We start from the raw sequence: 26,819 nt of genomic DNA, 5'->3' as shown, positions 1-26,819 counted from the left end.
GTTGTTGCTCTCAGCTTCAGCTTTGACGAATCAAATTGCAGGTTCATTGTCGGAGTACATACATGACATCCCATACCTCTTTTTCCTGCAGGCGAGGTAGAATTACCACTAATTATTGGTAGTGCAAAAAAATCTGTACACAGTGTATACATTTAAACAAATAAAGAACTCTAAACAGATAACGAATGTAAACAAACTGTGCAGTACAAAGAGAATTTAAAAAATCAATATAATGCACCAGTAAATGCCCTTGATTGAGTCCCTCCTGTTATTTACCAAGTATTACAAGACAATATGGATAAGCCGGACTAGGAGAAGTCTAAGCTTAAATGGGTAAATGATTTCGCTTTTGTTTTTCCTGGAGACTACTGGGCAGATATGTGTCCTAATAGTGTTACTAAATTGACGAATGTGCGGTATGGAATAGTTGATTACAATTTTCTACATCAGTTGTACTTAACCCCACAGAAATTGAAAAAATATGGATTTAGTAATTCAGATTCTTGTTTTAGATGTGGTGTATGTACTGGAACTTTTTTACATGCTGTTTGGACTTGTGTGCTTGTACAACCATTTTGATATGAAATTAAGTTAATTTTGGAAAAATTATATAATTTTAAGTTATCATTAGATCCATCTGTTTTTTTAATGGGTTTATATGATTCCTTTAAAGCAGCGGTTCCCAACCTTTTACTTTCCACTCACGTACCACTTTAAATATTCCCTATGCCATAAGTGTTCTGTGATTAGTAAGGGATTGCTTAAGGTGGGATGTGAGTAGGAAGAGAAGGGTGAGAATCACTGCTCTAGACCCAATTATTACTGAAATATTTTGCTTGAAAAAAATTGTCACTGGCCCACTTCCTTTGGAGTTACGAAACTGTGCACATAACAAATCAATTTGGAATATTTAAAACAGTGGTTTTCAAACTTTTTCTCTCCACCCACATCCCACCTTAAGCAATCCCTTGTTAATCAAAGAACACTTATGGCATAGGGAATACTTAAAGTGGTATGTGAGTGGAAAGAAAAAGGTTGGGAACCACTGCTTTAAAGGGATTAGGGTTGGATAAATTTCAAATTACATTTATATATTTAGCTCGAAAATGTCTAGCAAGTACATGGAAAGATAATATCGTGATTAATATAATACGATGGCAGAATGAATTGAAAGCTTGTAGTGTTATGGAAAAAATTACATATAATGTGCATGACAATTATTCTTTTTTTTTGTTAATAAGTGATTACCATATTTGGAATATATGCATTTAGATATATTTTGATTTATTATATACTTTTAGTTTCTGTTTATATATTTTTAGCTCTCCTTAAGAGAGTGGCTGATGGGGTGGGAGTTAATTTAATTTTTTGGTTTTTTCTTTCTTTTTGTTTATTTTATTTTATTTTTGAAATATATATTCATATAAAATTCTCTTTATGGAATGTATTCTGTATTACTATTCATGATTCTTCAAATAAAAAAAGTTTAATATGAGTGAGTCCTTCATTGAGTTTGTCGTTGAGTCTGATGGTGGAGGGGTAGCAGCCTGCTCCTGAACCTGCACAAGTGGTGGGAGTTTTGTGGCACCGAGACCTCTTTTCCGTTAGCAGGAGCGAGATCAGAGCGTGTGCTGGGTGGATTCTTGATGATTGCCGCTGATCTCTGATGGCAGTGTTGCCTTAAACCTTTCAGTTGGCTTTGTTTTGCAGACTAGCAGGATCTTGACCAGTCTTGACCAGCAGGTTGGCATGGTCACCAAGGCCTTGCGCTGCTGTTTAAATGAGTCCAAAGTCCAATTTCAGCTCATTTCCACACAAGTGAGTGCTATAGAGGACGGGATGGATAGCCTTAACAATAGAAATTTCAAAACAAGTTACAGTAGGTTATATTTACCCCAATATTTCATTTCCTTTTGAAATACAGTGCTAAAGAAGGTCATTCACTCGGTTTATTTGGCCACATTGTTTAAGCTCTTTAAACAGAGGTAGTTCATCTATGTACACTCCAGCTTTTGTTTTTCATTTTTGTACAACCAACTCTTGATCTGAGGTCTACTCTCAAACTATCATTTGAAAGGTCTCCGATGTAACTGAGAATGGAAGTCTCTTTCCTTGATATTTCACAGTTTTTGATTTGGATTACAATCCTGAAAGTAATAGTCATTTCTGGATCCTAATTTCATTGGAAACATTTAAAACTAAGTATAAACATGCAATTATTTTGCAGGTTTACAGGACATAGTACATCCCACTTTAAATTCTTCACCTAAATCAACATCGATGCCATTGCAAAATTAAGTTATTTAGGAGACAGGGACTTTATTCATTGGAATGTAGACGGCTGAGAGGGGATTTGATAGAGGTATTTAAAATTATGAAGGGAATAGATAGAGTAGACATAAATAGACTCTTTCCCCTGAGGGCAGGGGAGGTTGGAACAAGAGGGCATAAGTTAAGGGTAAAGGGGCAAAACTTTAGGTGAAATATTAAAGGATGCTTTTTCACTCAGAGAGTGGTGGCAGAATGGAATGATCTTCCAAAAGAGATAGTTGCGGCGGGGTCCCTTCTGTCATTTAAGAGAAGGTTGGTTGTGAGCGCATGGAGGGTGATGGGCGGAGAGCAGGAGGGGGAAGCTAGTGGAGTTGTTCAAGTGAACCGGCGTGGACTTGAAGGGCCGACGTGGACTGTTATATGGTTATATGGATTGGGGAGGGGGGAATGTGGGGAAGAAGGAGGGAGGGGATAGATGCACAAGCTTGTGGCATCAATTGAATGAAAAATCATACGAATCATTTGAATCCCAAATGTGACTTCCATGAAAATATAGGGTTGATCCAGTGGTTCTCAACTTTTTTCTTTCCACTCACCTACCACTTTAAGTAATCCCTATGCTATTGGTGCTCTTTGATTAGTAAGGGATTGCTTAAGGTGGTATGAGGATGGATTGAAAATCACTGTTTTAATTGACTCGTTATGCACACCGTTTCAGAACTCCAAAGGAAATGGGCCAATGACAATTTTTCTCAAGCAAAATATTTCGGGAACAATTGGGTCCAGAGCAATGGTTCTCAACCTTCCCTTCCTACTCACATCCCATCTTAAGCAATCCCTTACTAATCAGAGCATAAAGTGGTATGTGAGTGGGAAGAAAAAGGTTGAGAACCACTAGGTTAATGGTTGTATAAGAGGCATGGAATGGCCAAGATATTAAATTATGAACTTCTCTCTGCCACAACATCTCAGCCAGCTTTGATAAGGATTTTCTGTTCATTTGGAGTGGACTCAATAACATGTTTTTCTTTGATATCACAGTCAGACATATTAAAATTCCAAAATAACTGCATTTTGATGCAGTGCTCAACAACAGAAGCAGTGCTCATTTAACCTTTCCAACCACACACACGCCCAATCCCTTCCCGAACCCGACTGTCGAGCATTGACATCTGACTTGACATCAGAGGGCACCAATGGAGTGTGGGACATTGCAGGAAATTTAAACATTTCTCACTTAAATTTCTGTTAATGCATTGATTGCCTTAACAACTGTTGTCTGATCAATGTTTCTTTTGAGATACTAAATCCACAATTATAATTTTCATAGAACATACTATAGCATAGAATAACAAAGCACAGTATAGGCCCTTCGGCCCACAATGTTGTGCTGATCTTTAGACCCTGCCTCCCACATAACCCTCCACTTTAAATTCCTCCACATGCTTGAAATTCACCTGCCTTCACCATTGATCTAGGTTGTGCATTCCACGCACTGACCTCTCTCTGGGTAAAAAAAAATAATAAAGTACATTAAAACCAGAGGTCCCAGAACCGATCCTTGAGGGCTTCCACTGACACAACCCTTCAATCCAAATGTACCTCCTCCACCATAACCCTCTGCTTTCTACAGGCAAGCCAATTCTGAATCCACATGGCCAAGCCATCTGACTGTCTGAATAAGCCTACCACTTGGAACCTTGTCAAATGACTTGCTACAATCGATGTACAATCAATATGTCTGGTAACTTCCTCAAAGAACTCCATGATCTGTCCTTCACAAAGCCATGCTGACTGTCCCTGATCAGACCATGATGCTCTAAATGCCCATGAATCCTATCTCTAAGGATCCTTTCTAACAGATTTGAAGATTCTTTGAAACCTTTGTGTTAATTTTAAAATGTACACACTAGGTTCCAAAGAATATCCCTCTGCCATTGATGACAGTCATGCATCGGCATGAGAGTGGCATGGAGGTGAAGCGTTTATGCCTGATAGTTCCTAGTGGACCTTATAGGCTGTCGAGGTTGCACATTCTCCATTGACTGTGACAGTTTCCGCCAGAGATTCAGTCTCCTCTTAAATCCTTCAAAAATTCTGGTAGCCTGGTTTGCCACTGTAAATGATCCCTAGTGTAGGTAAGTGTCTAAAGAATCAAAGGGTGTGTGGGGAGTGGATTATTATAGTCATATGAGAGATGCTAAAGAGCGACAGGGAAATATAAAAGGGGGAAGGGCTGATGCAAAGAAGTAGATGGGAGATATTCATCGTGCAAAAGACAGAGGTTTAGTTTGATTTGGACCATGTTCAGCACAGACATGTGGGCCTAACGACCTGTTCCTGTTCGATGTTCTATTTCTTTTGCTGGGAGCTGGCACAGAGATGAGAGACGAAAAGGCCTCCTTCTTTGGTGAAAGCAAAGAATTAAGGCTTTTCAGAATAGGGGACTTTCCATTTTTTTTCTGCTAGTGAATCACTTCTCACTCTTTTAAGTTGCCCCCTTCGTAAAATCCGCTAATCTTCAAGTGAGTAATCATTCTTCTCGTTCTCCGCCGAGGGGCTGCTTCGATGGCGTGGAGCAAATTTAGAACACAATGCTCCAGGTGAAGTCTGATGACCAGCTGGTGTAGGTTTTGTTCCTTATATGGGTCGGCACAGTTGGCGCTGCAGTTAGTACAACGCCAGCAATCGGGACTGGGGTTCGAATTCTGTGCTGTCTGTAAGGAGTTTGTGCTTTCTCCCCGCATCTGTGTGGGTTTCCTTTGGAGGCTCCGGTTTCCTCTCACTGTTTGAAATGCAGGTTGATTGGACGTAATTGGGCGAAAGAGGCCTAACTGGCCTGTTACCATGCTGAATATCTAAATAACAACTATCTTTCTTTTTTGGCTTGGCTTTGCAGACGAAGATTTATGGAGGGGTAATGTCCACGTCAGCTGCAGGCTCGTTTGTGGCTGACAAGTCCGATGCGGGACAGGCAGACACGGTTACAGCGGTTGCAAGGGAAAATTGGTTGGTTGGGGTTGGATGTTGGGTTTTTCCTCCTTTGTCTTTTGTCAGTGAGGTGGGCTCTGCGGTCTTCTTCAAAGGAGGTTGCTGCCCGCCAAACTATGAGGTGCCAAGATGCACGGTTTGAGGCGATATCAGCCCACTGTCGGTGGTCAATGTGGCAGGCACCAAGAGATTTCTTTAGGCAGTCCTTGTACCTCTTCTTTGGTGCACCTCTGTCACGGTGGCCAGTGGAGAGCTCCCCATATAACACGATCTTGGGAAGGCGATGGTCCTCCATTCTGGAGACGTGATCTACCCAGCGCAGTTTGATCTTCAGCAGCGTGGATTCGATGCTGTCGGCCTCTGCCATCTCGAGTACTTCGATGTTAGGGATGAAGCCGCTCCAGTGAATATTGAGGATGGAGCGGAGACAACGCTGGTGGAAGCGTTCTAGGAGCCGTAGGTGATGCCGGTAGAGGACCCATGATTCGGAGCCGAACAGGAGTGTCACAACTATAAGTTTACACATATTGGATGTAAGTGCTTTTGGATATTGGGCTTGTGAAAAATGCCAGATAGAAGGAGAATGCTCCACTAGCCCTGCCGGTTGACGACCTCCAACAGGTATCTAAGTATTTTAGAGACTCCACCAATGCAATAGAGTCATAGACTTCAGAGCTAGACAGTATGGAAACTAGCCCATTGGGTCACTAAGCAGCAACTCACATTATTATTGGTAGTCCTTCGGTTTGAAGAACGCACGTTATTGTGCAGTTCATCTGTGACTCGAAGGTGAATTTGCAGTCACAGTCTGAAACATTAACCTTAACCCTACACCAATCCCATCTTTTCTTCTTCCCTGTTCCCTTCAACTCCCCCCTGATCTGACCACATGTTTGAGCACCTGGAGGAAGTTCACTTAGGCTCAGGGAGAATCACAGATAGGACCAGAGGTCAGAATTGAACCCAAGTTGTGGAGATGTGAGGCAGCACACAGCAGTTATACCAGTTATGTACAGTCCTTCTCCCCTATGCTGTCTTGGAAAAGTCCTCTAAATCCACTGGAAGTAAGAGCCAAACAACATCAGCACTGGAACCAAAACCCATGAATCTTCTTTCCAATGGGAGGAGTGTAAAGTGAGTGTGACCAGGTGAGATGATTCCTGTCAAGTTTATTATCATCTAATTGTACAAGTACAACCCGGTAAAACAGCATTCTCCGGTCCTCGGTTCAAAACATGCAACACACCACCAGACGTAACACACACAGACAAACAATACATATGCAGTCAAAGATCCATATATAGAAATAAGTAAATAATTAAATATTGCCTTGTAAATATGAGAGTCTAGGATGGTTTGTGTGAGCAATTCCTTTGGTCGTTCAGTATTCTCACTGCCAGTATGGTGTGCTGCTCTAATACTCCTGTATCTCTTTCCCACACGGGAGCAACTAAAAGATGCTGTGTATGGGGTGGAAAGGATCCTCAATGATTTTGCATGCCCTCTTCAGACATCTATCCTAGTAGATCATGTCAATGGGGGGGGGGGGGGCAGGAGATCCTCTCTCCCACTCTGATCCATTTCTCCGCACCGTGATGCAGCCCGCAAGGACCTTCTCTATAGCGCTCCAGTCGATGGTTGACATGATGGTGGCTGGTAGCCGTGCCCGCTTCAGACTTTTCATGAAGTGCAATCGCTGTTTCACCTTCCTGAGAAGTGAGGAGATGTTGCATGTCTAGGATATTCACCAGTTAAATGACTGCAGGAACGTGCTGCTCTCCACTCTCTCCATTGCAGAGTTATTGATGTGTAGAGGAGGGTAGTCCTCCTGAAGTCCACAATCATCTCCTCCGTCTTGTCCACATTGACACTCAGGTTGTTAGGTTCGCCCTATATCACCAGTTCTTCTCTGTAGTGCAACTCATCTATCAAATATGCTAGCTGCCTTTCCAAGGGAGCAGAAAGTGTCGATGGAGTGGGTGGAGAGAGAGAGCGAGGTCTGAGCTGTTTCCACAAATCTCTGTGGTATCTTGTGGGCTCTCTTGGCCATTGCATCAATGTGGATTTGGCCATCTGAAGAACACCCTTGACAAACATAAGAAATGGATGGATCTATGCTGAATTCATTCCTATTTCCAAAGCAAACTGAAACATTTTGTGGAGTTAAAAATGCACTCCTGCTCCTGTCACACGTCCACGCTATTTTGCTTTGTAACATTTGAATACTACCCAGATATCCCTTTGAGTAACACTGAAAAAAAATAGTGTCTGTCAGTTTCCAAATGGTGAGAGTTGAAGTTCTAGGAAAGATTTATGCATCTTCTCCAGTACTAAAAGCTTCCAGAAGCTGACAGGTGCCAAGTAAGTGTTAATAATGGGCACCTTTTAGAGAGACCACGTGTTATTGCCTATTGTTAATTAATTTTTAATTAAAAAAAAAATATTATTTAAAAAATTTAGACATACACCATTTTGGCCCACAAGTCCATGCTGCCCAATTTACATCCTATTAACCTACATCCCCCTGTACATTTTGAAGGGTGGGAGGAAATCGGAGCACCCGGGGAAAACCCATACAGACACAGGGAGAACATACAAATTCCTTACAGACAGCGTGGGATTCGCACCCTGGTCCCAATTGCTGGCGCTGTAAAGGCATTGGGCTAACCGCTAGGCCAACCGTGCCACCCAGAATTGTGGTCTTGCTTCTGAGGGGTTTTGCGGACCGTTGTACAGGACAGTTACGCATCGTGCTGCAGGTCTGCAATCGCATGCAGATTGATTTCCTCCCTGATAGGGCTTTGAGAACTTAGAGTTTTTAACATAATCCAGCAGTGTTTTCGGCTTAATACCAATACCGCTTTATTCTGTCAGACTGTAATGAATTTAAGGAAATCAATAACGCTTTGAAACTGGAACTTAGGAAAAACACAGAATAATAGGTCAGCTAGCATCTGTGCAGAAAGTAAAGGAGTCAATGTTTCATCAGAAAACCCTTCATTGGTATGTGCATCTTAACTGATGCTGTAGAATCATTAACCCAGATCCCTGGAGAACTGTTCTGATACGGCACTTACTAAGTTGCCCTACCAGCTCCTTTTTAATGATGAATTAATCTTGGCTTCCATACAATTACAAGGAGGAAATGCAGATGTACAATCCTGCAGCACTAAATGCCAATCTTGAATGACTATTGATGAAAAATAAAGTGGTCTAATTTTCTACTCCTGGTGACAATGCAATGATGATGTATTAATCATTATCCTATTGCTTCCTCTGTGTGGTGCTTCAGTGGGAGAACAGAATGATGATGTGGTCTTCCTTCTTTAACAAAACTGCTCATCGATCTAACTCTCCTTTAGTGGAGATCCTGTGGACACGGAAGATGAACTGTGACAGATAACCCTTTTCATACATTTTACTGTTAAGGTGTGGCCTTTTCCTTCAACACGTCCTCTCTGCTGGAAGCTTTGCTTTAGTCTTGTCTGATAAGATTGATTCAAGGAGACTTGATCCAAATTCTTTGTTTTTTATGTTACTTAGGAGGAAGATCTCTGGGTTTTTTGGTATATTGCTTTTTGTGATTTTATTTAATATCTGGTTTAGATCTTCCCAAAATTTTTCCACTTTCTCACATGTCCATATTGCATGAATTGTTGTTCCCATTTCCTTTTTACAGCGAAAACATCTGTCAGAGACTGTTGGGTCCCATTTATTTAACTTTTGAGGTGTAATATATAGCCTGTGTATCCATTTGGATGGTGCACAAAAAAGACTCGTTATGATAGCCCTAGCTGTAGCAAAAAAATGTATTATGTCAGCCTGGAAATTAGAAGATAACTTGAGAATACAACAATGGTATATAGAAATGAATAAATGTATTCCATTAGAAAAAAATAACATATAATTTAAGAAATAATATTACAATATTTGAACAAATATGGGAGCCATACATGAAAACCTACCGAGGACATCTACCATCTAAAATGACAGAAGGAGAAGAGAATGAAAAGAACTGACTCAGTGGAATTTTTTGTTTGTTTTTATTGAGTGACAACATTGTTTGACGGGTTTAATGTATCCTATTTTCTGAACTTTAAATGAATGGGAGGGGAGGTAGGGAGGGAGGGAGGGGAGGAGGGGGGGGGAGAAAACAACACTGTATATGTTCAAGAGGGAAAATGTATGTATCTTGATCAATGTGGTTTATAGTGTGAAAAATAAAAAAATTTAAAAAAAAAGGAGACTTGATTCCATTCATCAATAGAATCACTTGGATGCTTCTGTGAGAACCCACAGGACCTCAAATGCAGAGTGGATTGTGGACACTGTGAAGATTCCTCTATTGCAATGGAAGAGCATCTGTAAGGTAAAATTTCTCCTTGCTGGACTAGCCTCAAAAAGTTAAAATTTTGTGAGCCAAAAGGTCCCAGATCAGTTCCAGCGAATTTGACTGCAGAACAAAAATCGTGAACCTCCCTTAGAGCCATTGTATATAACGGGACACTTGCAATGTTTGTGGGTTATCTTGTGTAATTCTAACAGCATTCAGGACCCCAAGTCCAAACAACTCAAAACCCAATTACTTTTAAACTGTACTCTTAGTTCTAGTGACTAAGTTGTGCACATCAAGATCCTAACAGATGATTTGCTTCAGTAATATTTAGAGATAAAAAAATATTGATAGGAAGCATTGCTTTATTTATTATATACTACTTATGGAGTTTTACAGCTCATAAAGTTGACCATTCAAGCTAATCTTATTTGTTGGCATTCAGTCCATATCCCTCCGTGCCTTTCCATTCCTCATTGCTGTCTGAATAACTTTTAAATGTGGTAATTGGACTCACTTCACTACTTCCTCTGGGGTCTCCATCCAGCCAGTGGGACATTGCTATTCATTGTGTAAGCCCAGCCAAATCAGAACACTGAGTTAAATTCTGCCTGCCATTCCTCTGTCCACCTTTCCTGTTACCTAGATTATGTTGTAATCTCGGATAAACTTCTTCACTATCTCATACAGCTGCACTCACTGGAGGCACGAGTCCCCCTGGGGACCACAGCACATTTAAAGGGGCCACAGACTGAAATCATAATTTTTTTAAAGTGTAGTCAATAGGAGAGAACCATTGAAGAAGTGAACTCAACTTGACTGCTACACATGGAAGGGAGCCATAGCCAAAAAAAGGGTTGAGAATGGCTGGTCTAATGCGATTGTAATAAAGTAAATTGGGTTATTTTAAAACAACTATACTCTATTAACTATAGAACGTATTTACAACTTTGTGGAGGCATCCACCTTGAAACCAATCGAGGTGCAACAAACTAGTCTCTGACTCCCTCTAGTGATCAGATGGATCACTAACACACTATCATTACTTTCCTTTGCGATGTTTAATCTAATAATGTTTAATCTAACAATCTAATAATGTGACACATTATTACAGTATTCAATACAATTTACAGTTCAACGCAAACGTAAACACAAACATCAGCAGCACAAATTTTTTAAGTGTGCAGTTCTTTTTCTTTTAGAGATTCAGTCTGTGAGGTCCTTTGATAACACATGTGGAGGTCTGCTTAACATGGTTGCTTGTGTCAGCGCTGCCGGTCCACAACTGGTGGTGTTTTCTCTCTTGCTGTGCAGGCTGGATCTTCCATATTTGTCTGTTCCTGCAGTGTCTCTTGCATTTTCAGCAGGCTCTTTTGATTCCTTCTCAGTATTTGACCATATTCTGTTCTGACAGTGTAGGATCTTGGATTTACTTCCCCCAGAACATTAGCCTTTTTGTCCCAAGTGTTGAAATCTCTGAGACTCGCTGTGTCGTGTTGTGCCAGTGGCTTTAAGCTTCTTGTGGACTTGTCATAGTTTGTTTTTTTTGTCTCCTTTGCAGATGCTTTTGTTTCCATTTGACATCTTGTTTGGGTCTGCAGAGGAGGGAAGTGTAGTGCGTAGCCTACATCCCATCAGAAGCTCAGTGGGTGGCATGCCACGTTCAAGTGATGAAGCTCTGTAACTCAATAGAGCTAGAAAATGTTTTGAGCCACTGTCTAGTGCTTCCTTCAGCAACTGTTTAACTATGTGAACTCCTTTCTCTGCTTTACCATTTGACTGTGAGTGCAGAGGACGAAGTCACATGTCGAAGATCATACCCTTCTGCAAAGTTCTGGAATTCTCTACAACTGTAGCATGGTCCATTGTCACTGTTAACAATTTGAAGAATTCCATGTCTTGCAAGGATTGATTTCATATATCTGATCACTCAAGCAGCAGACATATTAGGAAGCAGCTCAATCTCCAGATAGTTTCGATAGATAATCAATAACCAACGAGTAATTCTTTCCATCCATGTGGAACAGATCAGTCTCAACTTTCTGCCATTGTTCTGCTGGTACATCAGTTATTATCATGGGTTCCTTTGTCTGCTTTGTGTGATGTTTCAAATATATCTCACAGCTTGAAGCTATTCTGCCAATTTCCCATGCACAAGCCTGTGAAATCCTTTCTATCTAGCTGATAACCTCAGAATAACATCTCATCCAACAGGTGCCAGCATGAATACTTGCAAGAACCCCTTGGTGCTGCACTGAAGGACCAGCTTGGATCATGAGCTTAGATCGCTGAACCCACCATATTTGGACTCAGAAACAAGACCACTGTCAAATGAGCAGAGGGCTATGTCTTGGAAGTGTAAATGCATCACTCCAAACTGTTTATTGTTCAGCAAGAAACAGAGAGAGTGCTCATACTCTGTCTCCTAATTCAGAAGAAAGTAATATTTCCTTCACTAATCAAGCTTTTAGGGAAGTCTTGTAACCACTTGATATGCTCCATCAGCTTTTAGGGAAGTCTTGTAACCACTTGATATGCTCCATCAGTGACTCCAAAGCCGTAGAGTGAGGAACGATAGGGTTTATTACACTTTAGACTTGTAGCTGGCCTGATTTCAGGGTCACAAGGGGAGGAGTTACCAGGGAGCGGATCACCAGTGGGGGGACGGGCCAGCTACCCATTGACCGTCACATTTGTATTACCACACCACTTTGTTATCCTCATTTGTCAGGACCTGACACAAATAATGTGATGATTTTGATTTTGGTTTCCGGATTGTTGCTTTATCTGTTATTGAGATACAACAACTTAATTAAGTGTTAAATTGCCCATGAAAGAAATTCCTGCAATGGCCCAAAGCATCAATCAAAGACCAAAATGTAATATTCTGGAGCACACCCAGAATGAGGTATGTACATTTAACCCTGACATTATCACGAAGTTTCAGCCTTCGAAGAATAAATGTAAAAACTTGGCTTTTCAAATTGTCTAAGTATTGACAAATCAATTGTCAAATTGTCCAAGTCATAGCTTAGTGAAGCAAGCACTAAAGGTGTTGACTAAGGCTGGGTTAATGTCAGCCAGCCACCAGATGGATTCACATCATTCCAGAGAACAACCACCTCGTGCGATAGCTCCACAAATCATTTAAATGCTAAAATTATAAAGGAAACCAAATCTTGAGATGTGGCCATGCTGGGACAGAATTTGAGGAATAGTGTCGGAATGAAATGCTACTCAATGAAAAAGAGAAAATTGGATCCAAGTGCATACAAAGTAAAAGCATATAATAAAATGGTAAATAGTTCGTTCTGTGATACTTTTGATGGTTTACCTGCACAGCACTGATTAAATTCATAGTAGCACCAGGCAGTCAAAAAAAATGAGTTGAATTATTGCCATTTAGAGGCAAGGAAGTAAGTGGCTTTTAGAAATATTGTCCAAAATCATTCTTTAGAGGCAAATAATCCTAATTAGTCTTTAAGCAGGAGTCTTGCTCCAAAAAACATGAAACCTATGTAAACTAATAACTGGTATTCAATATAAACATCAAACCAAACCAATTACATTCTTGCAAAGGATTTTACACTTCCTGCATAGTGGAATAAATACTAAATTAAGAAAATGATCAGTAATTTATCATATTCACTGGACCAGAATTGGAGGAATTCAATCATAAAAAAAGTATTATTAATGAATATTCATTCACATTTTACTATGAGTCTAACATGACAAAGAAAGGGTCAAAATATGTAGTACAGGTGTACCCTGCTTTATGAAACCAGAGCATTCTTATGAAACATTTCGTAAACTGAAATGATGTAAAGAGAAGACCGTTTAATTACTATTGAAGGCTATTTTCGCAAAAGCAAAAACCCATTCAAATCCTTTCGTAAAAGCAAATTTTCTTAAATGAGTATTCGTAAAATGGGGTATACCTGTATTTTGAATGTAGCAGACAAGAGGGTCATAGCTTTTGTTTTCAAGGTTATGAAAGTTCGCAAAGGCAAAAAGGAACATTACAGCATTCCTGCAAAATGAAAATTTCTTTCAAATTTTGCAAAGTGAAATAGGAACAGGGAGAGGAAAAAAGAACAACAGGTTGAAAAGTAAGGACTATTACCAGGAACGGAAGGACTTGCCAATGAAGAAAGGTTGGATTGACTAGGCTTGTATTTGCTGGAATTTAGAAGATTGAGGGGGGATCTGATAGAAACATATAAAATTCTTCAAGGATTAGACAGACTAGATGCAGGAAGGTTGTTTCCAATGCTGGGAAAAATCAGGACCAGGGGCCATGGTTTAAGGATAAGGAAGAAGTCTTTCAAGACCGAGATGAGAAAAAATTTATTCTCTCAGAGAGTGGTAAATATGTGGAATTCTTTGCCACAGGAAGTAGTTGAGGCCAGTTCCTTATCGATATTTAAGAGGAGGTTAGATTTGGCCCTTGTGGCTGAGGGGTTCAGAGGGTATAGGGAGAAGGCAGGAACTGGGTACTGATCAGCCATGATTACAATGAATGGCAGTGTAGGCTTGAAGGGCCAAATGGCCAAATCCTGCACCTATTTTGCTATGTTCCTATGATTCCAACTCAGCACTTCAAAACCAAGGGATGGGCTATTGGCTGAGCTCTTTACAGGCAAGGGTCATTCTGGGCAGGGCTTATTTTACCTCCGGATTCATGGAACATCCTGCCAGGCGTATCAATCCAAGGTTAGATTCAATGTATTTTGCAGGTCATTGGCAAACTAATGTTGTTCGCCACAGACTGGGAAATCCAGCAGCAATGTGCTCACAAGGAGAGTCTGGGAGACATCCACTGGATTCATTTAACCAGGGACTGGTCCGTGACTTGATCTCTGAAGCTCACAGGCATTTTGGGGAAATGGGGATTAGGGTATCCAAATAATAAGAAATGGCATGGTCCACTAATTTGGGACTCTTGGACATTAGGACATAACGTGCTGGCAGGAAGAGTATAAATTTACCTTTACATTCTAACCATTGTATCCTGGCCTTTCCATTGGACCTGATTTCCATTGGGAAGGGTGCTGGGCTCAGGAAAATGTTCAGAAAATAGCCAATTTTCTATCTAGTTGGGCAGCATGGTGAGCATGATAGTTAGCGCAGGTTGGGGTTGGATGTTGGGTTTTTCCTCCTTTGTCTTTTGTCAGTGAGGTTGACTCTGCGGTCTTCTTCAAAGGAGGTTGCTGCCCGCCGATCTGTGAGGTGCCAAGATGCACGGTTTGAGGCGAAATCAGCCCACTGGTGGTGGTCAATGTGGCAGTCACCAAGAAATTTCTTTAGGCAGTCCTTGTACCTCTTCTTTGGTGCACCTCTGTCACGGTGGCCAGGAGAGAGTTCGCCATATAACACGATCTTGGGAAGGCGATGGTCCTCCATTCTGGAGACGTGACCTACCCAGCGCAGTTGGATCTTCAGCAGCGTGGATTCGATGTTGTCGGCCTCTGCCATCTCGAGTACTTCGATGTTGGAGATGAAGTTGCTCCAATGAATGTTGAGGATGGAGCGGAGACAACGCTGGTGGAAGCGTTCTAGGAGCCGTAGATGATGCCGGTAGAGGACCCATGATTTGGAGCCGAACAGGAGTGTGGGTATGACAACGGCTCTGTATACGCTAATCTTTGTGAGGTTTTTCAGTTGGTTATTTTTCCAGACTCTTTTGTGTAGTCTTCCAAAGGCGCTATTTGCCTTGGCGAGTCTGTTGTCTATCTCGTTGTCCATCCTTGCATCCGATGAAATGGTGCAGCCGAGATAGGTAAACTTGTTGACCGTTTTGAGTTTTGTGTGCCCGATGGCAATGTGGGGGGGGCTGGTAGTCATGGTGGGGAGCTGGCTGATGAAGGACCTCAGCTTTCTTCAGGCTGACTTCCAGGCCAAACATTTTGGCAGTTTCCGCAAAACAGGACGTCAAGCGCTGAAGAGCTGGCTCTGAATTGGAAACTAAAGTGGCATCGGCTGCCCACCAGGCTCACCTTGCAAAGCCGTCCTGGCCAGAGAAGAAACGAGCCTTCCGTCGCGCATGCAGCCATCTTCAGCGCAAACTCCAGGAGATCCAAAATGAGTGGTGGACTAGCCTCGCCAAATGAACCCAGCACAGTGCGGACATTGGCGACTTCAGGGATTTTTATGAGGCTCTAAAGGCTGTGTATGTCCCCTCACCCCAAGTCCAAAGCCCGCTGTGCAGCTCAGATGGCAAAGTCCTCCTCAGCGACAAGATCTCCATCCTCAACCGATGCTCAGAACACTTCCAATCTCTTTTCAGTGCCAACCGCTCAGTCCAAGAATCCGCCCTGCTCCAGCTCCCTCAACAGCCCTTAAGGCTAGAGCTGGATGAGGTCCTCACCCGGGAAGAGACATATAAGGCAATTGAACAATTGAAAAGTGGCAAAGCAGCAGGTATGGATGGAATCCCCCCAGAGGTCTGGAAGGCTGGCGGCAAAACTCTGCATGCCAAACTGCATGAGTTTTTCAAGCTCTGCTGGGACCAAGGAAAGCTGCCTCAGGACCTTCGTGATGCCATTATCATCACCCTGTACAAAAACAAAGGCGAGAAATCAGACTGCTCAAACTACAGGGGAATCACGCTGCTCTCCATTGGAGGCAAAATCTTTGCTAGGATTCTCCTAAATAGAATAATACCTAGTGTCGCCGAAAATGTTCTCCCAGAATCACAGTGCGGCTTTCGCACAAACAGAGGAACTACTGACATGGTCTTTGCCCTCAGACAGCTCCAAGAAAAGTGCAGAGAACAAAACAAAGGACTCTACATCACCTTTGTTGACCTCACCAAAGCCTTCGACACCGTGAGCAGGAAAGGGCTTTGGCAAATACTAAAGCACCTCGGATGCCCCCCAAAGTTCCACAACATGGTTATCCAACTGCACGAAAACCATCAAGGTCGGGTCAGATACAGCAATGAGCTCTCTGAACCCTTCTCCATTAACAATGGCGTGAAGCAAGGCTGCGTTCTCGCACCAACCCTCTTTTCAATCTTCTTCAGCATGATGCTGAAACAAGCCATGAAAGACCTCAACAATGAAGGCGCTGTTTACATCCGGTACCGCACGGATGGCAGTCTCTTCAATCTGAGGCGCCTGCAAGCTCACACCAAGGCACAAGAGAAACTTGTCCGTGAACTACTCTTTGCAGACGATGCCGCTTTAGTTGCCCATTCAGAGCCAGCTCTTCAGCGCTTGACGTCCTGTTTTGCGGAAACTGCCAAAATGTTTGACCTGGAAGTCAGCCTGAAGAAAACTGAGGTCCTCCATCAGCCAGCTCCCCACCATGACTACCAGCCTCCCCACATCTCCATCGGGCACACAAAACTCAAAACGGTCAACCAGTTTACCTATCTCGGCTGCACCATTTCATCGGATGCAAGGATCGACAACGAGATAGACAACAGAGTCGCCAAGGCAAATAGCGCCTTTGGAAGACTACACAAAAGAGTCTGGAAAAATAACCAACTGAAAAACCTCACAAAGATTAGCGTATACAGAGCCGTTGTCATACCCACACTCCTGTTCGGCTCCGAATCATGGGTCCTCTACCGGCATCACTTATGGCTCCTAGAACGCTTCCACCAGCGTTGTATCCGCTCCATCCTCAACATTCATTGGAGCGACTTCATCTCCAACATCGAAGTACTTGAGATGGCAGAGGCCGACAGCATCGAATCCACACTGCTGAAGATCCAACTGCACTGGGTAGGTCACATCTCCAGAATGGAGGACCATTGCCTTCCCAAGATCGTGTTATATGGCGAGCTCTCCACTGGCCACCGTGACAGAGGTGCACCAAAGAAGAGGTACAAGGACTGCCTAAAGAAATCTCTTGGTGCCTGCCACATTGACCACCACTAGTGGGCTGATATCGCCTCAAAACGTGCATCTTGGCGCCTCACAGTTCGGTGGGCAGCAACCTCCTTTGAAGAAGACCGCAGAGCCCACCTCACTGACAAAAGACAAAGGAGGAAAAACCCAACACCCAACCCCAACCAACCAATTTTCCCTTGCAACCGCTGCAACCGTGTCTGCCTGTCCCGCATCGGACTCGTCAGCCACAAACGAGCCTGCAGCTGACGTGGACATTACCCCTCCATAAATCTTCGTCCGCGAAGCCAAGCCAAAGAGAGAGATTACAACACCAATGAGCTCGGTTAGAATCCACCACTCTCAGTAAGGGTTTCCTGCCTGTCGTGAGCTGGAATTCACTAGAAGTGTCCTGTACTGACAACTTGTCCTGCCTCCCGGCCCCTCCCCCCGGGGGCCCGTATATAAACCTGGTTTCCTGCCTAAACCCTGAACCCCTCTGAAACCTGTTCATGAACCCTACCTGTGTTGTAAGCTAATAAAAGCGTTAGTTCTCCCTCCGGTCTTTTATCAAGGCTACACTGCTATAATGGTCACTTCAGTAAAAGATGGAAGTCTGATGACACTGTGACTGAAGCAAAAAACACAATGCTGGAGAAACTCAGCTGGTCAAACAGCAAAGATAAAGATATCTTTATCTTAACTTGATGAAGGGCTCAAGCCTGAAACTTTGGTTATGTATCTTTTTCGTTGCTATATAACGTCCCCCTGTGTGACCTACTGGGCTTCTTCAGAATTGTGCTTTCATTTTTATTTTTAATTGGTCGCATCAACAGTGAGCCAGCTGTTTTAAATATGTTTTGCTAAGGTGTGCATTATCACAAATCTGAGAGCGTCCATTGATGCTGACTACAAGTTTTTGGTAGAGCAAAGCCATTGACCTTGCTACACCCAAACCTTACAACGAAATTTAAATGCCTCATGGGGCTTTCTGGCCACTCTCGTCTGTCATGCTTCTCAAATGCAATATGTTACAGGTTTTCAAAATCTTTTTTTTTGGTCCTCTGGACAGGAATTGAGAGATGCTGAGATGTAGTTTCTTTTGAGAGTCTATTTCAGAATAAATGGTGGACAGTCAAGGCAGAAATGGGAAAAAATCCTTTGCTCAGAGGATTGAAAGCTGTTGGAATTCTTTGCCGCAAAAGGCCGTTAAAGATATGCACGAGGTTAATGCATTTTATGCCATCGTAGGATATGGTGTCTGGACAGGAAAATAAATATTAAACTAACAGAATTACAGTAAAACCCCTGTTATACAGAATCTGAACAATGAACAGCCTCAAGCAACTGGAAAAAAATACAAGGAAAATAAATAAGTTAAAGATACATAAGTTTAAAATTGACGTGGCTCACTGTTATTTTTCCCATCATGCAACACGCAACCTCAAACAACTAGAAAATACATTTATCCGGTATTTGCCAATCCTCATAGGTGTTGGATACTGTGGTTTTACAGTACATTGATGCACCATCACTAATCCCAAGAGATCGGGGTCGGCATCACAACATAGGTTAGAGGGGGGCTCATTTAGCGGAGGGGTGGTGCTGGCAGAGACCTGGGACCTGTCAACAGTGGGGGGGCTGGGGTGTGTGCTAGCAGGAACCTACCTGCTATTAACACCATGCACCCCTCTGATGTGGGGGACAAGGACACTCTTTTTATTGCCGCCATCGCTCACTTCACCCGATGAGAAGGCTTGCTTTCTCCATCCTTCCCACCTGCTTGCTCGCTAGTGATGTGGCCAGGAGTGGGTGGAGAGGTGTGCGTCAACCTAGGTACTAGTGACATGGGAGGGAGTGGGTTGTGCCCATATGGGAGGGGTGGCACAGCACCTCATTTGGGTGGGCAAAGCCCTCAGCTGCTCTCTTTGGCACCTACCCTGCAAATATATTTCTCTTATCCTAGGACTACAAACCTCTGATTTTATTTCCAATCCCTTGAGTCTGACGAGGCTCTGAGAGAAGTACCATATTTGATGACATATAGGACCCACCCCCCCCACCTTCCCAGGTCCTATACTCGAAGGTGACATTTTGCTGCCGCTATTTTGGGCACCAAAATAGAAGCGTAGTGGAGGCTTTCCTCCACAGGATGGCAATAGGAAGAAACCACATAAACTACTCACTCAGTTTCAAGAAGCCCGCAGAGGTTCTGTGGCTGTCCAGGAAGTGGGCCTGTAGCTTTGCGGACCTTACATCCTTCCCTCGGGTGGCCCGTGCTTTCCGGAGCTTCTGCCGTCGCTCACTTCACCCGGTGAGAAGGCTCACACTTTCCATCCTTCTCATCTGCTCACTCGCTGGGCCTTGGTAATCAGGCTTTGCTCGACGAGCACGAGCCCCTGAGCAAATTGAGCTCAGCTCAGCAGGCTGCTTGCTCACTGCCACCTGCTCCCGCGCCTCATTCAATCTATTCAGAGGGCCCGTGCTCGTTGAACAAAGGCTCAGCGATGAGCCTCGTCACCGAGGCCCAGCTCTCCCCTCAGAGCAAGCGATCAGTCGTCTTCTCCACCTGATGGTGGGCCCTGCCCGTTGCCTGGAATCTTTCCCTCCTGCCCTCACATGCCCGCAGGCCCTGACTCGTCTGTCAATCAATTGATGTTTGCACAGCCTGAGCCTTGGTGGGTGGCAGGCAGGGGGACATGTTGCTGCTGTTGTTCATGTGTGAGAAGGCTTCAGCATCTCAGCCATGCAAGGCTGGAGGGTTTCCATTGAGGTCAATGAAGGTAAATATTGCAGCGGCTACTTCGGTAGAGCTACTACATCAATGCACACACACGCCAGATTAGACAACACAAGACTGATTTATTTGGACTTTACAAGCTTCTTTTATATACCACATGTCCCGGGCTCCACGGGACAAGGTGGGACGTCACTATGAGTTTGCCGGCAGGTTTAAATTAAGCACAGTGAGTGTCACGCACCTTCCGCCAGGAGACTCAGCAGATCAATGTGCTGTTCCTCGGCACACACTACCACTCACGTGTGGTCCATTAGGTGAGTATTCAGCTGTCCGTAAAATGGTTCCGCACGCCTGCCATTGACACTACACAGCCGCTACATCATCACCCCCTCCCCCACCGCTAAAATAAAAATTTCCTAAAAACTCACACTAAAATGGAGGGATCCCTATTTGCCAGTGAATCCTATATGCTGTCAAATACGGTAGATAGAGAAAATATTTAAATTATGTGCTGTTAAAGATTGAAAATGGAAACCAAATATGAATATACCTCCAGCCTCTGAAGTCTTATTGTCTTACCAAGAACATCATTGACATTAATTCTCAATTATTTTCTGTTTATTTTAAATTGTTCCTGCAAAATGGGCAATTTCTTCCTTGTACCAAGATCTGATTAAAATTATGCCCTTCAAAATTACAACAAACAGTGACTGTTCCATTATATGACCAGCCAATTCAACAGTCCCTTAGGTGAATCAATCTGTTGAAGACAATGGTTATTAAATTTCAACAAAAACTGAATGACTTAAAGTGTAATATATTTTTAAATAAATTTAACCAAATAAGGTGAAATTTGCTTCTACATACTTATATACATCTCTGAGGTCAATAAAAAGTCATATGGATTGTACAAGCTATACAACAAGGAGATAGATCTATGCCAGCATTTATGCCCACATTCACCCTGCCCACTTTACCTTGGCTCATCTAAACACCTTGTTCCTTTTTCTCTTAAGATTATATTCCTTTCTGTGAAATGTATCTATTGTATTAATCTCCAAATATAGAACCAACCTACGTAGTAAAGGAAACTTCCAAATTCACATTGAACTGTGGACTCCCCATCAACATCACCACATTTTGCTTCTCACTTGATCGTTCTCGGCCCAGCTTGTTTGCATTTCACGCACGCACATGCATAAATGATCCATTGGACATCGAGTGGGAATTTTAGTGTGACATGAACTGTGCTGCAAGGTTTGTTCAGGTGCCTGCCTATGTTTTGCTCATATTTCGATGAATGGGTCAAGCCTGAAACGTTGGGTTATGTATCTTTAGCTTTGCTGTGCAAAGGACACTGTTTGACCTGCTGCTGCGTTTTCCTGGCTTTGCATTTTTACTTCAATCGCGGTGTCTGCAGACATTCGCGTTTTACTCCATGAGGTTTTGTTCCGTTGAATGATTCAACAGATGCTGAACATTCATTAAAACTTGGATGTTAAGAGGTTTGGGACATAGCAGGAAAATGGGAATGCATTAAATCAATCACAAGAGGGACTAAGTCATGCAGGAAAGGTTGAAAGTCCTCTTTTGCTGGAGTTTATATTGAAAATTTGACACAAGAAATTATTTAATGCAAATTAAAGAAAACAATTAGGAAGTCACAAAAGAGATAATAATTGCAAACATCTCTAATGTACCAGTTACAATGCATGCTAATTGATATTCATTTAAGTTTAAATTAACTCATGGGGTATTCACTTAACAGTTTTAATTGGTATTGGTTGCCTTTTCCTGTATCATTTGCCAGTGGAATGTTAGTCAGTCTTGGTTGCTCACCATAAAAAAAAATAGCCTGGAGATGTAGTGAAAGAAGCTGTGAAAGTCATTAGACTATTTTTCGAGATTCAAGGTTCTAAAAACACACAGGCACAAACTCCTCATGAGAAAATGAACGCACTCCATTTTCTGGAAAGTCAAAAACCATTCCCGAGCAACTAGATTTTTCTTCATAGAGGTACTTCTGAACTAATCTCAGGCTGCCTATTTTATTTTTCTAGGCCAAATCCATTTTAATCACGTCAGTGGTTAACCTGTATTACGAGCTCCCCTCTGATTAGCAGGAAGGGGATCAGTGTTCATCTGGGTGCTGGAACAGGAGTCATGTTGACTGACAATATCATAAATTCAGGACAGAAGATCTCTGCAGCCGGTGCTGCACTGGGTTCCAAAACCCCACCACAATGATTTTAACAGTCCAAATATAGGGAAAGAGCGAAGCAATATTGGAATGAGAAGCAAATGAACAACATTGAAGGAGCTTCCCCAGTAGTCTGTGCCAGTTCCATCAGCCACTCATAGCTACTGAGTGGCTAAAATGATTTTGCAAGGAGAATGGAGATATTAACAATTGTTGCTTGAACCATTGCAACATGTATGTATGTTAAAATGCCACCGAACCTGTTTATTTTTCACTGTGTGGGATAATGCTTATCACCTGCCTGAAATGTGCATGGGATATCGCAATTATTCTTCATTCACGCCCATAGATTAGGAAGGAAAGATTTACATGTTTTGGCTCTGCCCCTTTTAGCGCTCCTATTAAGGAAAACTTACTGACATTTAATAGAAACTTTTTATAAAGCAAGAAATACATTTGAACCAAAAACATTTCTAAAGGCTGATGATCACTGAGCAACTTACATTTATGAAGACCACATCAAAAAAGTTATATTACAGTATTTGCAGTAATAATCTTAGGTAACACAGAAAAGTTAATCTTTTGTTATCAGGAAATATGTGATGCTTCAATATTCTTTCTAATAAGCAAAGGTAAACTTGATTCACCCATGTTTAAGGAAGTACTTGGTTGTGCAGGTAAACTGGCTATGAAATAACTCATCACCTCATATTTCCCTCTCACTTTTCCATGGTTTCCAAGGAGCGCCATGGCGAGAAGCAGTACAAGTGCAGCAAGCAGAATCTTTCCTCACTGGTTCTTGGGCCCTAGTCCCTATCATTTCAGAGAAGAACTCAGATGATATAAGGATCTGGGTGGGTGGTGCAGACACAGTTGTTGGCTCGGTGGGACAAAACCATATGACTTAACTGTGAGATCTTAGTCCTAAATGATCTGGACCTCTGACAATAGACAATAGGAGCTGGAGTAGGCCCTTCGGCCCGTCGAGCCAGCACCGCCATTTTACAGATCATGGCTGATCACTACCATCAGTACCCCTTTCCAGCCTTATCCCCACAACCCTTAACTCCTTTGTCCACTAGAGTCTTATCTAATTCTCTTTTGAACATAATCAGCGAATCTGCCTCTACCACCCTCTGTGGCAGAGCATTCCACAGATTCACACTTCTCTGGGTAAAAAAATGTTTTCTCATCTCCGTCCTAAAGGCCCTACCCTGTATTCTTAAACTCTGTTTACTAGTCATTGGTAGAGAAGATGATTTTGCAATGAATGCTGCAGATGGTGTTTACATTAAGACCAATTCCCATGGCAGTGTGGGTGTACACATAGTCTTAAGGAGATAATCCCAAAATGGGAGAAACAAGGCTCAATGGTTACAGAAACACAAACTCCACTTTTGTCAGCCAAAGGCAGTGGACAGTGTGGTGTTTATCATTGGACATATTCTTTAATTTGCTTTGTAGCTTCTGGCAAGAAGATGCTTGCTAGAATTTGTTAAGATTAATTCAGAAGAGAGGGGTCTCTCAAAATGAATGAGATGCAATGCACAGCTGCGACAACTTAAAACATCTTGGTCTCCGAACTCCTTTCAAAAGTGTCCATCCCTGGCTGAAAATGGAAGATTTGACTTCCTATTTTATTTCAACTGCTACGTCACTCTGATTGGTTGCTCTAAATTCTTGCACGTATTAACTATGAAGGTATAGTTGACAACTGCCATTGTTATTTCAACACAATCTACTGGAGAAACTTAGCGGGTCAAGCAACGTCAGTGGGAGAGAATGTCTAGCCAAGGTTGAGGGTCAAGCCCCTTGATAGACGTTTCGAAAAAAGTTTGGGCTCAAAATGTTGCCTGTCCTTTTTCTCCCACTGACGCTGCTTGGGCTTTTGAATTCCTCCAGCTGATTTGTTTTAGCTTCAGATTCCAACACCTGAAGTCTCCTGCATCCTCACACTTGCATTGGTAGCCCTGGATTGATTGAATTAAGGCTACATTAAGTGACTGCCATTCCCAGGCGAATGAAGAAGATTGGATAATTCCCTTGTCAATCAATGACAACATTGATGTATATGACCTAGATCGTTTTGCTTTTTATATGATTCACATCTTCCACCCTATGCATTTTTTTCTTGCAAAATGATCCTGATGTTTACTGATGTTTCTGTCATTTCCCCTCCACCCCATCAAGTGAATAAATTGGCTTTGTTTGCTCTTTATGACATGCCTAAATTTGTATTCCATTTATACTCCAACTCGTTGAATGAAACACTTGTCAACAGGCACTTTGTACAATTCATGCCTACCTGAGGGGACATCCCATGACATGGATATAGAATTGCTGTGTGGTTCTCAGGTGGGCCCTGATCCAGGCAAAAATCTTTTGCTTTGTTGTTATGAACCTGAGAGAGATTAACAAAACAAGGGAAGGGGGTGAAAACTTAGGACTTTGTAAGTGGCACTGTCGCAGAAAAACTTGCCACAAACACTATTAAACAATTGCATTTAATCTATGAATGTTATCAACTCAGCAATATAACCTATTAAAAATCATTCAAAGCCCACTATTGAACTGCCCAGTGATCATTAGGGAATCAGAGGTGGAGGGGATGAGCAAATTTAAGTTATTGGGATCTTTCCAGGACCCAACACACTAATGGCTTCATGAAAACTTCCTCAGGAGTTTGTGGAGGTTTGGTTTGACACCAGAAACTCTGGCAAATTTCTACAGAGATGTGGTGGAAAATGTGCTGACTGGCTGCATCATAGTCTGGTATGGGGGACACTAATACCTCTGAGCGTAAAGGCCTGCAAAAGGTAGTGGACTCAGGCCAGGATATCACAGGGAACGCTGCCGTCGAAGAACAGCACCAATCATCCAGGATCCACACCACCCGGCACACGCTCTGTTCTCACTGCTGCCTACGGAAAGTAGGTCCAGGTGCCACAAGACTCGCACCACCAGGTTCAGGAAGAGCTGCTACCCCTCCATTATCAGACTCAACCAGAACTCAATCAGGGGCTCATTTAAGGACTCTTATTTGTGTCCTTTATTGATTTTTAAAAAAAAATTCTCTCTGTATTGCACAGTCAGCTTATTTACAGTCATTATCTGTGTGCAGTCCTTTATTTGTTTACAAGCGTACGCTGTATACTGTTTTTTTTGCACCACTCATAAGTGGTGATTCTTTCTTGCGCGCTAGAAAAAGAATCTCAGGGTTGTATGGGATGTCATGTATGTACTCCGACAAGAAATCTGACACAGTCTGAAACTTCTCCCATTGGGAGAAGTACTAAACCATGATTTAAAATATAAAAAAAACACTAATAAGAAGTTATTACCTCTCCATATGCCACTGTATTGTTGTATCTCCTCATCTCTGGGTAAACATTGTCCAGATACCACTGGAAATTCTTACATTTGAGATTTTTTCTCAAAGCTACTCTTTCAGAAATATCGCCGATATCAATCCCTGGATTCTGGAAGACAGAAATGCTTTGAAAATTCAATTTTTCTTGTTTATGTTCTTCTCTAATTCATATTTGCAAATAATCAAATACAACAGAGAACCAAAATTTAATAAACTTACAAAGTCCTGGTCGGTGATTGTAATGATGATTACAAGACCTGTTGGTGATCATTCAGTACCTTTCAAAATTCACATTTTATTATTTCGTACAAGTCCATTGCAGAAATACCTGATGTAGAAACATTAATTCATGGTGCTTTGGGGGAGTTCGGCAGTTCCGCATGGACATCAAAGAGGGTCAGCTATAAACAATTTTCAATGGGTTAGTTCAGTTCTATTTACAACAAATGAGCTTCCGTTCAGTTCTATTTATGACAAATGAGCTTCCATTCACTGTGGACGATGGTTTGAATGGGACACACTCAAATTTTGCCAGGTTTCCATGCACATTTGTTCCATCTCATTCAGCTTGTGTTTCTTCAAGATTCAAGAATCTTTTGTTGTTATGTAATAAAACAGAAATTGTAATGCAGTGGAATCCCCATTATCCGGCACCTATGGGGATCGCGAATGCAGGATATGCAAATTTTCTGGTTGACTGAGACACACTGTCACAAGGCCTACCTAATACACTTGTATTAAGAATACACAGTTTAAAAGACAAAAGACAGTGCAAAATGTAAAGGAATTTGGAAAAAAATTAGTATTGTAGTATTTTATTATGTAAAACTCGCTTTAATCTGGTAATTTCCGTAACTTACAAAATTTAAATTCGAACCCCGGTTGCATACTCAGCAGAGATCGGGAGACATTTTAGGAGACTCACCCCAGCAGCATTGGCAGCTCTTCTTCTTGGGTGCCACCATTTAATTCAAACACAACTTTATTCAAACAGTTGCTGGGGGTAGGGCACAACCGGGACAATCCGCTGGCTCCCATCTTCATCAAGCAGTTGTGTATTATTTTATTTATTGCCTTGA

General features: G+C 42.3%; 1 protein-coding gene across 1 annotated transcript in view; it reads right to left on the bottom strand.

Annotated features, from left to right (window-relative positions):
* galnt17 (polypeptide N-acetylgalactosaminyltransferase 17) overlaps positions 1 to 26,819 on the bottom strand; it is a 309,637-nt gene that overhangs the window by 13,605 nt on the left and 269,213 nt on the right. Inside the window, exons 8-9 of the mRNA XM_069912162.1 lie at positions 25,712 to 25,849; positions 24,676 to 24,771 (exon numbers count right to left, since the gene is read on the bottom strand). Of these exons, the coding sequence (XP_069768263.1) occupies positions 24,676 to 24,771; positions 25,712 to 25,849 (234 nt within the window). The remainder of the gene's footprint in view (positions 1 to 24,675; positions 24,772 to 25,711; positions 25,850 to 26,819) is intronic.

Source organism: Narcine bancroftii, chromosome 14 (genome assembly GCF_036971445.1).
Source record: "Narcine bancroftii isolate sNarBan1 chromosome 14, sNarBan1.hap1, whole genome shotgun sequence".
Taxonomy (NCBI): domain Eukaryota; kingdom Metazoa; phylum Chordata; class Chondrichthyes; order Torpediniformes; family Narcinidae; genus Narcine; species Narcine bancroftii.
The sequence above is the reverse complement of the archived record's forward strand: the minus strand, read 5'-3'. Positions and strand labels throughout refer to the sequence as shown.